The sequence below is a fragment of the Thrips palmi genome, unplaced genomic scaffold, assembly GCF_012932325.1.
Source record: "Thrips palmi isolate BJ-2018 unplaced genomic scaffold, TpBJ-2018v1 HiC_scaffold_16, whole genome shotgun sequence".
Taxonomy (NCBI): Eukaryota; Metazoa; Arthropoda; class Insecta; order Thysanoptera; family Thripidae; genus Thrips; species Thrips palmi.
The window spans coordinates 11989570-12004319 of record NW_023144625.1 but is presented as its reverse complement, the minus strand read 5'-3'; the positions used below and the strand labels follow the sequence as shown (position 1 = coordinate 12004319).

Genomic DNA, 14750 nt, shown 5'->3' with positions numbered 1-14750 from the left:
GATTTTTGAGGCGCCGACCTCCGCTAATTACCAGCCAACTGATTCCGTCTCTCTCGCACTCATGGGGTGAACCCTAAAGGCGCGAGAGAGACAGAGCGACGAAAACGACTCTCGGCGTCAGTGCGCGGAACGAGACTTCTTGGCAGTTTGGCGTCGGCCGGCTGGGGAATATGTGAAAACGATTCTGTTTTGGTGGCGCGCCGCACTCGGCGGCACGGCGGCGCGGTCGCGGCGAGCGGCAGATTTTTATCATGGATACGAAAATAATGCGGTGGTGGAGTCTGCTGGCGCACCTGCTTTTATAATTGCAGAGATTGGAGTGGCCCCCTGGGGGAGGCTCGGCCGGGCCCGGCGTAGTGTTTTGTTGCTCTGTCTCTCTCGCACCCCCACGGGATGCCCCACGAGTGCGAGTGAGACAGAGCCACGGTTCGAAAACGCTATCCTGCGCGAATTCCTGGGGGGGGGGGGGTCGCTTCGTGCGGAAACAAAGACGACACACGGGCTGGCCCCCTGCCTGCCTGCTAAGACCAACCTTCCCTCCGATACCACAAAACCCTTATTTTTCTGACCGAAGAATGGGAAATGTGGATCGGGGACGGAAGGGACCAAAACAATAGACTTGGAGGGGGCGGGTGGGGGCAGCACGAATGAGTGAATCGCAGGGGGAGGGGGGGGAGTCTTGGCCCCCGAGGTCGATGAATTGTCGTGGAGGCGAAAGCGAGAGTGAAAGCGGGGGAGGGGAGGGGAGGGGAGGGGTGGACGCTCTTGGCTCTCCACTCCAGCTTATCCCCGAGACTTTGGGGATACGATGTGCACATGACGTTGCGACCCGCCGGCGGCGTGGCGCGGCGTGGCGTTGGCAACCGTGCGAGAGGGGCGCCCCCGCCCTGCGCACCCCCGCCCACCGCGCCCCCGGCAGGCCCGCTTGCCTGCTTTCTTGCCGATGCACCCTCATTTACGAATTAACGCAAATTGGGCGGCTCGACAGTCCCCGCTGTGTTCCCGAGCTTTTCAAGGCGCTAATGAAAGTGTCCCCTTTTTGTTGCAGCGGCGCCAGCGGCGCATGGCTTCGCCCATGGCCCAGCCCGGGATGCCGGACCGATGGGGCGGCCGGGAGCGGGACCCCTCGGGGCGAGACCCCGCGGCCCGAGAACCCGTGGGGCCCCAGAAGGGAGCCACAGAAGGGTAAGTAAGGCCGCGTTTCTACCTTTTCCATTTTAAAAAAAAAATGTTTTTTCTTTTTTCTTTTTTTAATCCCACCGCCGCCTTCCCTCCCATTTCCTCCGCCTTGCATTTCGTTTCCGTCTGCCAATCCCCCTCGGCGTCCCTGGGCGTCAAAACCCTTGGCTATTCACTGCGTCTCTCCTTCTCTGTTTTTTTTTCCTTTTCCCACTCGTCTTGAGACGCAATTTTTCCCTCCAGCGTGCTTGCCGCGCTCTCCAGGGCTGTGCACCGAAGAATGAATCCTGCGCGTTGCACTCTCATTGTTGTGACTCGCTCGACTTTGAACAAGCCCGCCGGCAATCGGCAGTGTGTCTCTCTCGCACCCCTACCGGCCCTATACGGGGCGCGCCGTGGGTGCGAGGGAGGCAGAGCGGCGAAAAAAACGAAAACGAAAACGAGAAAACGCGAGCGAAAACGCGAAAACGCGAAAACGCGAGCGAAAACGCGAGCGAAAACGCGAGCGAAAACGCGAGCGAAAACGCGAGCGAAAACGCGAGCGAAAACGCGAGCGAAAACGCGAGCGAAAACGCGAAAACGCGAAAACGCGAGCGAAAACGCGAAAACGCGAAAACGCGAGCGAAAACGCGAGCGAAAACGCGACGAGAAACGCGAGCGAAAACCGAGCGAAACGCAGCGAAACGGGCGAAGCGAGAACACGCGAGCGAAAACGGGCGAAAACGAACGAGAAAACGCGAGCGAAAACGCGAGCGAAACGCGAGGAAACCACGAAAACGACGAACCGAGCGAAAACGCGAGCGAAAACGCGAGCGAAAACGAACAACGAGAAAACGCGAGCGAAACGCGAGCGAAAACGCGAGCGAAACGCGAGCGAAAACGCAAAACGAGAAAACGCGAGCGAACGCGAGCGAAAACGCGGCGACGAAACAGAACGCGAGCGAAAACGCGAGCGAAACGCGAGCGAAAACGAAAACGCGAGCGAACGCGAGCGAAACCCCGAGCGAAAACGCGAGCGAACGCGAGCGAAAACGCGAGCGAAAACGCGAGCGAAAACGCGAGCGAAAACGCGAGCCGAACCAGCAAACGCGGCGACGCGGAAAGGAGGACGCGAGCGAAAACGCGAGCGAAAACGCGAGCGAAAACGCGCTACCAGTGGTGGCCTAGCACGGCGCCTGCAGCGCGGGCGGCGGCCACGCGCTGGGCACTGGTGCTTCGCGGCCGGCCTACCCTCGGCTTGACAGGGGCCCTGCCGCTCGCCGGCCTCGCTTGGCAGAACTGTTGGCAGCACTAGGCATTGGCAGCACTGGGCAGCACTGTTCGGCAGCACTTGGCTGCGGCCCCCTCGGATAAACGGCCGGCCGAGACATTATTTTCCCGGCGATGTTTTCATGCGGCGTTTACCACCGCCGCGATACGATCAGCGCGTGCTGCGGAGCTGATAATCCCCCGTCGTCTCCGTGCCGTGCCGTGCGTGGACGGGGGGGACCCTTCTTAATTGCAGCAATCTCGGCCTGCACCAGCAGCGCGGCCCGACGCGTGAGAGGAAGGACGCCGTCGTGGTGGCGGTGCACTACTTTCACCCGCTGTTTGGCGGAGGGGAGGGTCCTCCTGGGGTCCGAGCCGAGCCGAGCCGAGCCGAGCCGTGCGTAGGAGTCTGAGTCGCCGGCGTGGCCGTGGATGTCGCGCGAGGCGGTGGCGGCGGGAGTGAGGTGTTGTAGGCCGTAAACTGGCACGAGATGGGCAAACGGCGAAAGTGGTTTGACGCGGAAAGGGAAGCAAGGCCAGGCTGGCAGGCAGGGACGCGGTAAAGTAGGCCCCGCTGTTCCACCACGCCGCTACACTCCGTTCGAGGCGGCCAGGCGGCCAGGCTCGCCCAGGCGGCGCACTTAAGGCTCGGCGTTAGCGCGTCCCACCCTGAGCAGCAAGCCCGAGGGACGCTGCTGGGTCCGCGGGACGGAGGGATGTCGAGGGCCTACAGGCAGGAGACAAGCCCAGCCTGACAGGGCTCCTTAATTTTGGAACAAGAAGAAAAAACAAAGAAGGCGAAAATGTGTTTCTCGAGACGATGTTTGCTCTTAACAAAATGGGGTGAATTTCGCGACCGCTCTGTAATCGTTCTGCTTTTTATGCGGACGCGACGGCTAGGGCCGCTTCGACCGTCCATAGGCTGCATTGTGAACAGCTAGTGGCCTGGCTCTATCTCTCTCTCTCTCTCTCTCTCTCTCCCGTCTCGCCCTCTCTCTGTCTCGCTGGCCTCGCTACCCGCCGCGCTCATCCGACGTTCGCTTGCCGTTTTCATTTTATACCCGGCGTTCTTTATTTCACGGCCGCTGCCTGTGTGTGTGTGTGTGTGTGTGTGTGTGCGCGCGCGCGCCAGTCCTCTTATTTCTGTCCTAGTATTTTTACGGCCCTGGCCGGCGGCAGCGCACATAGCCCTCTGCGATCGCCCTTTTGCGTCCGGCCAGTTTACCTGCCGTGTCCCGCCAGTCGTTTTTTATCCGTGCGAGTGTGTGCGTGTGTCCGTGAGTGTGAGCGTGTTTTGTCTGACGCTCCGACCGGATACCTGCAGTTAATCGCTTCCCTCTCTTTCGGCCCGTCGCAGCAGGCCGTGCCTGGCTGTGCAAACAAAATTTACTCGGCGTGTTTCTCTCTCTCTCTGTCCCGTCGTTCGAGTATGGAAATGGCGGCGGGGGGACACGGTGCTCTCGGTGTTGTCCGCTTGCTCGCGGGACACTTTTTCCGGCGCCGGTGCTTACTGCTCGGGCCGACGGAACTTAAGAGCGACGTGCTCTCTCTCTCTCTCTCTCTCTCCCTCCTCGACCTCCATACCCTCCACCCTCCCCTCTTGGAGCGTGGCGACGGCGTCATGTCTCATCTTTAAAACGACTGCCTCCTCCTCTTCCCCTCCTGGTCCCCCCCCCCTATTCCCTGACGATTCGAAGGGTCGCGCGGGCTTGTACCAGCATTGTGCCGACGGTCAATGTCCGAAGGAGGGGAAGGGGGGGGGGGCAGTCTGCCGGTGGGAAGGTCCGTCCTGCAGAGGTTCTCAAGAGTCTGGAGGTAGCACTGCTGTAGCACTGCTGTGCCTAGCCGCGTGGAAGGGACGCGGCCCGAGGGACGAAAGAGAAAGTAGAGGGAAAGCACTGCGCCTTTAAAGGGCCCGGCTCTTTGAAGGGTCAAAAGGTGTCTGGGCATAAAGGGCGACGGGCTGGGGATGGCGAGGTTGTAGTGGACGTCGTAGTGGACGGAGGGAGACGGGAGGTGAGGGTGGCGTGGCGCGGGGCAGCGCGCCCGGCGGGTAGGCCACCACGCCCCGGGCGGCGCGGTGGAGCGTTCGTGTTGCCTACCCGGCACCCGTCAGGCGCTCCCGGACTCCCGCCTCAAGAGCGAAGCAGAGCGAAGAGGTTCAAGAGGGTTCGGAAATGAGAAATACGCTGTCGAGGTAACGGCCGAGGCTGCCGTGATGCATGGTCGGTCTTTGTCCGTCCCGCAGCTCGCTACCCTCTCTCTCTCTCTCTCCTCTCTCTCTCTCTCTCTCGCAGCGCCGCGACGCAGACACCCGTCTGGCCGGGGCTCCAGCGGGGGCAGCAACCTGCCTGGAAGTTCACGGTCGCAGTACAGTAGGGGTCGTGTCGGAGATGAAGAGGGTGGCGCTGTGGCGGTCCGCCCCGCCCCGCCCCGCCCCGCCCCGCCCCGCCCCGCCTCCAACCAGAGAAACTATTATACGGGCGTTCGTGTCTCCCTCCCCAGACAGGGTACGACGCGCTTTGAATACCTGCGCGCTACTGCGTGTGCTTTCGGCGGCTTAGGCGACCGCCATCAACCTCCACGCTGCGCACGCCGCGCACAGATTCCTCGCGAATTATTCACGTGCTTCCCTTTTTGCGATGCCTCGAATTTCCCCAAGTGCACAGCACGCGTCGCGTAAGCTAGCCGAGTGACGCGCCGGGCCTAATGGTGCAAGTGTTGCAGCGCTTACGTCTCGCGAGGTGTGTACACTGCACACTCTCTTCGGCGCGAATAAAGAGAGGGGGCGTGACTCCGTCTCTCTCGTTCTGAATTTTTGATTGTTTGAGCAGGCGAGCATTCGGGAAGGGGGAGCTAAATGGGAGACAGAGAGAGAGAAAAGGAGAAAGAACGAGAGAGAATTTGTCTTTTTCGACAGGCGGGGTCGGCGACTGGCTGTCCTCCGCGGTGCGGTGCCCGGGCAAGGCCTTGCTGTGGAGTGGCTCGCGGGCAGAAATGAGCCCATCGGTTTTGGATATTCTGTTCCATTTCCAGAGAGCGTGCGCCATCGCTCTGCGAGGAAGGACAGGGAGATATTAAAAGGAGACGGTTGTCTGTCGAGGCGCGAACCGACGGCGCCGCGTTTGCTGCCGCGACGCGACCGAGGCCCTTTATCGTGGAGCCGCGGAGCGGGGGAGGGGGGGACGTCAGGGATGAGCTTAATCCACACCGGCTGTCCACCTGCAGCGACTGTCGACAGAGGTCTTGTCAGTGCCGCAGCCCAGCAGGCGGTGGCCAGGGCAGGATGTTTCTGAAGCGTTTTGCCTGCGACTGGCTGCTTGACTGGCCGCCCCCCTTCGGTGTTATCAAAAAGGCGGTGCAGATCCGTAACGCTGCACCTGTTGCAGCACCTAGAGCCAGCCAGCCAGCCAGGCAGCCAGGCCGCGTCCAGAGCAGTACTTGTTTTGTTTCCAACTCGTTTTAACAGTCGTTATGGCGCTGCCGTAACTAACGCCCCTGCCGCCTTTGCCGCGCAAAGCACTGCCTTAATGTCGCCTCTGTGTGTGTGTGTGTGTGCGTGTGTGTGGACTGCGTCGTTGACCCGAGGCAGGAAGGCAAGGAAGCGTTTTCAACTCGTTCTTTTTAACGAGAGTGGTGGGGTTGCGTCGCGCTAGGTAGAGGCCTGGCCGCGGACTCTTGCGTTTATTGCTGCTGCTGGGCAAGGCTCGTGCACCGAAAAAAAAACAACTTTGAAATAAAAACAGTTGTGCAATAATTATATATTTTCTGGTTTCCCATTGGTTTTGTTGTGTTTTCATGGCACTGTTTTTTTTTGTGCTTGAATCTCGAACCAGTTGGCATTTCTCCCTGACTGACGCAATTACACTGGTGGTGCGCGTGCGGGGCAGCACCCATGGGACCCCCGATGAGAGAGAGAGAGAGAGAGAGAGAGAGAGAGAGAGAGAGAGAGAGGAGAGAGAGAGAGAGAGAGAGAGACGCCGTTCGTCACCGTGGCAGTGGCGCCTGAAGGGTGGCATGTGCGCGTCGCGTTGCTCGGCGCTGCTTGGCGTGCGGAGCGCGGTTTCATCGCGCGAAACGTGAAAAGACACGTTATCTCGACGCAGGGCTCGCGTCTGTCCATTAAGGCGGGGAGAGGCGTTTGCGCGGTGCACACTCAAAATAAATGGCGGCACAACAGTTTTGAGTAATTTTGTTTGGGTCCGGCCGCGCGGGCCGCATGCAGCAGTGTGTCAGTGTCGCGAGTGAGGCATGGCGGCGGGCACGGCGGCCGGCCACGCTGGCTAATAGCGCACCTGCACTGTTTGCCCAATGGATTATCTCTGACCCGGCCGGCCGAAATAAAGGCCTGCATTATGGATGCGGTGGGGGAGGGGGCCCGAAGGGGGCGGGGTCGCGCACCCCTTTTACTTACTCGGAGCGACAGCCTCGCGTAGTTACGGTGTGCAGCCCGCGTCAGAAATAATTAAGAATGTGCTCGAGAACATGTTGGAGTGCGCCACCGCGGCGACGGCGCCCTCGCTCGCTAGTTCCGGCTCCTTCGTTATTTCCACTGCTGGCCTCGCACCTCGAAGTGGGAATGGGCGCCGCCACCACCGCGCGCGGTTTTGAATGCGACACTTTCGGGTGCCCGACGAGAACGGATGGGACACCTGTGGGGGTGTCTGTCTGTCTGGCTGTCTGTCTGGCTGTTCGGCGGAATGAATGTGCAGCGCGCCACACATCATTACACGTGCGCACCCCGCAAAAAAAAAGAAGCTGGAATTTTCATACAGCAGCGGACTATTTGGCGAGGAAAATAAGCATCAAGTTTTGAAATTCGGTGGCCGTTGCCCCACACGCGAGAGCGGTTTTTCGGCGCCTCCCCTTTGAAGCTCGCGGCACTGGGTCGAGGGTGTTGTAATGAGGCCGCAGTGACGCTATCTCAGGTCAGGTCTGGTGGTGCCGGCGGTGCTGGCCTAGCGGCTCGGTCCTGGCGGCCCACCGTCCCGGACGACGGGGGGCTTGGCCGGGCTTGGCGGCGACGAGGTCGTAACGCCACGTTAAGGTGCCGGACGCCGGTGCCGGAGGAGGACCCTTGTCGTTTTATTGTCTCGGGGATGTGGCGGTGGCCCGACGGAGGGGGCGTGTCCGTGCGTGCGCGCGCGTGTGTGTGTGTGTGTGTGTGTGTGTGTGTTTGCGAGCGCCGCAACTGTGAAGAAGCACGGGGCCGTGTGACCAGGCTGCCTGGCGGGGCCCTAGCGTGGCCGTGGCCTGCGAGTCGCCTCCCTAGATACACTAAGTCTAAGAGGATTGCGCCGCGGCCGCCGAGGTCCCCGCCGAGGTCCCCGTCGGGGGCCGCGAAAGCAGTACGCCCTTTCTAAGACGCCGACCGCACGCCCCGCGGCCCCGTGGCCCCGGTGGCCCCGGTTCGCACGAACACACGCCGCGCACCTGGTGTTGTTTTCACGCGGCTGTTCCTGGACGCGTCTTCTTTCCAGAGTCGACCTCCCCCCTCCCTTTCCCCGTCCCCCTGGGGAGGAAGGGCGACCGCGGCCCGGCTACGCCACTGCAAGGCCGGAGGGCCCCATCCACGGCCGGGGCGTCCTCGAAGCCCGCGAAGCCTTGTTGGCCGCGTTTGTTTGTCTTTGCGGACGTCTCCGCGATCCGCTGACTTACTCGCCGGATCCCCGCTTACCGGCGACCCGGACGCCGTCGTGGCGGCGCCAGCCCTGCCGGCGCGCCACTCCCGGGGAGTGTGTATTCATCGGGCGAGGCGTCGCCCATGAACATCGGCCATGAATGCCGAGCTGGTCCGCGCCGTTCGCCGCCACGACGTACAAAACGACCGTAAAGTGTGTTCAGAGTCCATAAAGCCTTGAAGCGCAAGAAGTTCCGCGGCACTAAAACTGACCGGCGGTCGCCGGCGGCCCTTGCGAGTGACCAGCGCGACCGCAGGCAGCCGCAGGGCCGCGGGCCGCAGGGGGTTATAAGCTCCTTACCGCCCGCAGCGCCGCCCCGCGGCCATCCGGGGAACAATGTTCATGATTTTCAACAATCAACGCGCGTTGTCGAGTTGCCGAGGAGGGTAGCAGTGTCCCTCGTTGCCTTTTCACAGCACCCCCCCCCCCCCCCCCGCGGGACGTGCTGGACCTCCTATTTTCTACCGCGGTGCGGCAGGGGCGGGCAGGGCGGGCAGGGGTGGGGGAGTGGATGCGTCTTGTGGACTAAAACGGCTCCGAGGGAGTGCGGTAGTTCAGGGATGTTCTGCCCCTCCCTCGCCAACCGACCGGCCGGGGGGAGAAGGAGGTTTTAGTGTAGAGTAAAACCACAGAGAGGTTTTATTGATCGTTAAATTCGCATTAGGCCTTGCAAACGTGTCATAACCGAGTGGAGTATGCAGCAGCCCGTCTAGCGCTTCTAGCGCGTCTAGTGCGGGCGGCTGCGTCTGCTCGTTTCATCCCGACAGCCTGAGTCACTTCTAGTGTCTCTTTCAAACACTGGGCGATCCCACCGCATCATTCCGCGCTCACTGTTATGGGCTGGTCTTTGCTCGCAGCCGTTGGAAGAGATTTCGCTTAAACACGCGGGGCTGGCGGAACAGTGTTCTCTGCGGAAGATTATTTTAGTTTCATCCCTCCGCACGTCATAGTGTGAAGACATTTCAGGGGAATCGCGGCTTCTCAAAATGTACAATAACGCCGTTGAGGGCAGAGGTCGAGGAAGATTAAACTTTCGTTCGGTTTGTCGCTGATCCGGGACTGTCGTCCCGTTCTGGCGTCCCGTTCTCGGCCCGTCGCGCTGTCACTTAGCCTGGCCGCCAATATCGGACACATTAGACAGGTGAGAGGGCTCGTCCCACGTGGCGGCCTCGTTTGGAATAGCGCGCTGCGGCGCGCGTTGTCACCTGTCGCTGGAGAGGTACAAGGAAGCCCTCTCAGCGGAGAGTGGGGGCGGCGGCGCGACGCTCTAGCCTCGCGTAGGGCCTCCCTCCACGCGAGGTAGCACTGCAGCAAACGGCAGGTGCCGCACTAACACTTTCTCGTCATTAATTCAAGTGACGTTTGCATTCGTAATCCAGGCCGTGCGCGCCGTGCCCCAGGTGGGGCCCGCGCTGCCGACACGCGGGCGGCCTTCCTGGAGCAAGTGGTGCGCCAGTCACCTCTCCTCCTCGTCCGGCGAGCCGAACCGGGGAATAACAAAAATAGGCGGGGAAAATGCAGGCGGGGGAAACTGTTTGGATTGAAGTGCGCCCGCTGCTTCCAGACGCTGCTGATGTGTATCGCCACGCACGCAGCGGCACGCCGCGGCGCTCTGCGTGTAATCCCCCGGCAGTGTGCGCGGCGTGCGCGTGCGGTGATAGCGGAGCATCGGGAGGTTTCCTCTTGGGGGCCGCCGCCCCGCCACACGCCCCGCCACCCCCGCGGCGACCCCCAGGGCGACCGCGGCGTGTTGCCTATGCTGATGGCGGGGGGAGATGAGCTGACGTCAGGCGGTTTCAAGTACGAATTCAGGAAAGTAACAATTCGAAGATGGGGGAGGTTTTTTTCGGCGGGTGGCCGCAGAGTGAATTCCGCGCCGTTCCGCTCCGCGTTCGGCCGAAGCTGAGAGATTTGGCTCGGCTGCCTTGGGCTGCCCGCGGTGCAGCGGCCGCCGCGGAGTGCGCGCCCCGAAATATGCTTATGGTCGTTGTACGGCTTTTAGGGAAATGGGCCCCTCACTGCTCTACCCCCTTATGGTGCCGGCAACGGCCCTCGAGCCGTATGGAGCGCTTCCTGGGCACCGCGGAGCATGTCGGCGCGGGGGTTGGTCGGGGTACGCGGCCGTAGGCCAAGACGGGGGCCTTCGTCAAGCCTCCCCCCACCACGCACCTGGGGCCGCAGGCCGCAGGCTCTGAGATGGCTGTTTACGGCCATGAATACACTTAAGGCGACGTTCCAGGGCAGCCGCCTTCCTTCGTTACAGGTACTCGTGTACTTGTCCGTCCTGCCCCGGCTGCACTGCACTGGCGTCGCTCTCGCCTCGTTAGTTCGAGGACGGCCCGTGAGTGCGGCAGAGACAGGGCGTGGCTGGCCACCGCCACGTTGCTGATTCCAAGGGCCCTCCAAGGCCTCCAGCAGGCCTCCGCCTCCTCGGGCTTTAAGGCGCCCTCTCGAAAAAACGGCGCGATACAAAGCGTCTCCACTTATTACGTGCCGTCCTGGGCCGCACTTGTGGATGCGCGCTCCAGAAGTGTTTAGCTATGCAAAACGCGGGGCGTGGCGGCGACGGCCAGGGACACGACGGCCGGGCTGGGCTGCCTGAGCGACGGCGGAGTGGCGCGCGGATTCGCCGTAATCCCCGGATTGAAATTCGCCGTCCCTCCCGGCCCTCCCGGCCCGCACTTTCTCAATTCCTTTCCAAATGCATGCAGAACACCGCCGCGCCGTCGCCGCGCCGCGCTCAGCGATGCAGATACCCTGCTCATAATTATGCCCGAATTTGGGAGTCGCTTCACCGCTCCGGCGGCGCCACTTCTTGGAGATTAAGTTGCCGTCCCGCCGGGATGCGCGGTGCGAGGCCTCGGCGAGGCGCGCGGGCTGTAGGTACGTTCTTGTGCACTGCGGCGAGGCCCTTTGAGGCGGCCGGCCTGGCCGAGGCCTAGCCGCCCACATTGAGGCCGCCGCCACTCAGGGGCCTGCGGGGCCTGCGGCGAGGCCGTGCCAGGCTGACCTGCTTCCTGGTTTGGACGCCGCCTTCCGCCAACTTCTGGGAAAGGAATCCGACTGCGGAAGCAGCGTCCTGGACACCGGGTCCTGGACACCGAGTCTTTTGCCCGGTCGGTTTCGCTCAGGCTCGGGTGGCCCTGCTTGGCTGTGGGGCCCACTCGCTGCGTGGCACGAGGCCCCACCCGTCGCATTGTGTCCGCCCTCACTCTCGTCCAAGGACTCTGCGAGGATAACTCGATCCACCCGGAGGCCTCCGCCGATGATTTAGTTTGATATAATTTAATAATTACGACCGGCCTAATTGAGTTTCCCCGGGGGGCCGCGTCGTGCTGTTCAATCCGGTGATGGAATTCAGGGAAATTGTCGAGCTATGAAGTGATGGAATTATCCGAATGGGTCGGCTGGCCGTCCTCGCCGCCGCCTATTTTCGTTATTCGCCCTTTTTCTCGGAGCAGGAGCCGCGCCCGGTCCTGGAACCAATTTAGAAATGTTTGGACCCCGCGCAGACTCACTTTCCAAGTGCAGGGATCCGTGATGTGATGCGCGCATTTTTTTTTTTGCTTACGTTTTGGCGTGAGAAATTTGTGAACGCCTTGAGCGGGGGTCTGCCCTCACTGCTGGCCGATGCGCGGCCGGAGTGGCCAAGTGTTTGGACGTGATTCCATCTCCATGATCCGCCCATTTGTTGGTGGCGGTATCTTCCCTGCCTCCCCGCCGTCCAGAATAAAAAAGCGTAAACAAGCACGGTGCGTGACGCGGCGTGTGTGGACGCTTTTTATTCCAATAGGTTTTGTGTGTGTGTGTTTCATGTTTTTTTCTATTTACTTTCACGAATTGTCACGTGGCGCGAATCGGCAGCCGCTTTTTTAATCAGTCTAACGATTTCCGCTCTTCTCTCTTTTTGTTGCAGGTGAGAACGGAGTTCCTGCGCGCGAGTGCGTGGTGGACGTTATCGGACTGGGTTTGTCTCATCGAGTAACGCTTAGGCCGCTTGGGAGGAGCGGACGGCAAAAAACGCGGATTAAGGGCCCCCTCGCCCTGGCTCGCCCTGGCTCGAGCACTCGGCACCGTGCGACGAAGACGGAGCGAGTGATCCGGTGCGGTGTGCGACAAAGACGGAGTGCTCGGCGTCAGATTAATTAGAGACATCTTTCGGTTGGTGGCGTCACGGGGCCGAATGGAACACGCCGTCCCTTAGTGCCGGGCATAATTAATGACAGCGTCGACACATTCGCAGCGGGCTGATGCCGCGCCGGCCTCCCTCGCTCTGTCTCTCTCGCGCCCCTGCGTCCCCGCTCCGTGAGAGGGAAAGAGAGAGAGCACGACGACGACGGCACTGTTGGGACTCGGCCTGCTGCCGCGTCCTCGCGCTGCTTCACCTTGTTTCTTCCGTCGCCTGGCTTATTTGCAGGTGGCTGGCTCGGGCTGGCTGGACTAGGGGGGACCGGGACCGCTCTCCGGGTGAGAAATTAGGACGCTGTCCGCCGCGCCGTGTTTCGGGGGTCATAAACGAGCAGGGTCCAGCACCCCCGCCCCATCCCGCCCGCTCCCGAATCCAGCGTTCAGAGCCACACTACCTGCCTGAAATTTAGAAAACTTTCAAAAATAGTTGTTTTGAAAATGTCTATTTTTTCGTCATTGAAAGTACTTTTAAAACTGCAGAGAGCTCCAGTGTCAGCGGCCCCGCTCGGTTTACCCGATAAGGAAGCCTCGCGAGCGCACTGTACTACTCCTACCTGCCCCCGATCGCGTTCAACTTTGATTATTTCTCCGCCGCTCGGCCCTCCAGATTGTCTGCAAACTTTGGCCGGGGGCATAATAGGGTTTTCGGTTTTCGTTGCGCTGCCGCGCTGCCGGCGGGGCGCGTCGCGGCGCCGCCCGGCCGAGGAGGAGCCTCACTCCGGGGGACGTGACTAACTAGCCCCGTCGCGAGAGGGACAGCGCGTGCCTTCTTTCCTCCTCTCCGATGGAAAACAAACAGAATAAGTGTCACGGCGCTGCGAATAGAATTACACGTAACGGCAGTTCGTAATTGGGTTCCGAGTTTTCGGCGTGCTGCTGCTGCCTGCCGCCCGGGCCAGACACGGTGACTGCTCAGCCGCGCTGCGTGCGGCGAACAGCGCTTTGTGTGTGTGTGTGTGTGTGTGTGTGTGTGCACGTGAAGTATTCCCGGGCCCGCTAATTAATCCCGTACCGCCATTAGGATTTATTGCGTTCTCGCGGCGATCAATACACGGCCGACCCTGTTCAGCGCGAACCGAAATGCAAGCCGCGGGCGGTGCAGCGGTGCAGCGATGCAGCAGTCCCAGGCCGGGGAGCCGCGCCCGCCTTCTTCGGGCGGGCCCTGCCCTGCCTCCTCGAGTGCCCGAACCGCGTCGTTCCTCGTCGCTCTCGCGCACTCGAAGGGCGTTGCCGGCGTTGCCGGGGGGTTGGAGAGAGGCAGAGCGCGGCGTCCCCGGGGTGCGACTCGGACGGCGACCCCGTCGAAGGCCGGAAGTGATTCGGGAGGGGCGGCCACTGCGGCGACTGCAGCGAGTGCACCGAGGGCCGGTCGCACTGCAGTCGGGGCGGCGGACTCGGCGCCAAATCGGCTGCAGCGTGTCCGGCGCCGCCCCGCGGTGTCCACGAGCACGGAGAGGATGGCGTCGACGCGGCCCCCGGCCCGGCCGCACGCACCGCCCGCTTTAATTAGATTCCTTTACGACGTTTTCTTGCTCGGCAGTAACAGTCCTGATGGACCGCGAGCTGCTGCCTGCTGCCGCTCATCACGGCCCTGGCCGAGGCCGGCCCTCCTCCCCGCGGTGGCGGTGGCGGCTTACACCCCGGGGCCGGCGTCGAGGCGAGGGCGGCGTGGGCGGGGATGAAAAAAGTATTTTATATTGATGGTGGGGTCGGCCGGTTTACGACTTTCCATATGACTTCCGCTCCGCAATGAGTACGCGTTTCGTCCCCCTCCCCCTGCCTTTTTCCGCTCGCCGCGTAATCGCGGAAAAGGTAATGAAATAATCACCAGTGACCGACGAAAAGAAACAAAAGGACGTAATCGGGGGGCGAGGCAGGGGAGGTGGACGACACTGTTCGCGGCGCCCGCGCAGACTGATTCCGAGAGGTGCTCTCGTCGCTCTGTCTCTCTCGCGCGTGCTCGGGACGGCCCGTGAGTGCGAGGGAGACAGAGCGACGACAACGGAGTGGCCGACCTTGATCCCGTCGCTGCGTCCGCCCTTCCCGTCCCGGCCTTCTGCATTAGCCAGGCTGCGATTGGACGCGCTCATCAAAGACTCAGCAGCCGCCTCGTCCATAAGTCAGGCGCCCCGGGGGCCACGCGCCGTGGCTCCGTGACAGCGCGACCCCGCGTGACCTCACACGCCCCGGCCGCCGGGCCCCGAGTCCCGAACGCATCGGGCGTGTGGCCCACATCCGACGGGGAGGTATTTGCCCTCTCGTCAGCATCACCTCTGCCAGCGCCCTGGCCCAGTTCACCCAATTCGTTTTATTTTTTTTACAATTTACTTTTTTTTGTGACTGATGAGGCAAGTTTGGGCAACGTGTAATGGACGCGCGGGGGGGCTTATCAATCAGAAAAGTTTGTCGGAAAAATTTTAATTAATGGCGGCCATCATAAAGTGGATTCGTTTT

General features: G+C 61.6%; 1 protein-coding gene across 1 annotated transcript in view; it reads left to right on the top strand.

Moving 5' to 3' along the window:
- The window catches only part of LOC117642894, a 161868-nt gene that overhangs the window by 95001 nt on the left and 52117 nt on the right, over positions 1-14750 (top strand). Inside the window, exon 4 of the mRNA XM_034381518.1 lies at positions 1049-1185. Within this exon, the coding sequence (XP_034237409.1) occupies positions 1064-1185 (122 nt within the window). The 5' untranslated portion in view covers positions 1049-1063. The remainder of the gene's footprint in view (positions 1-1048; positions 1186-14750) is intronic.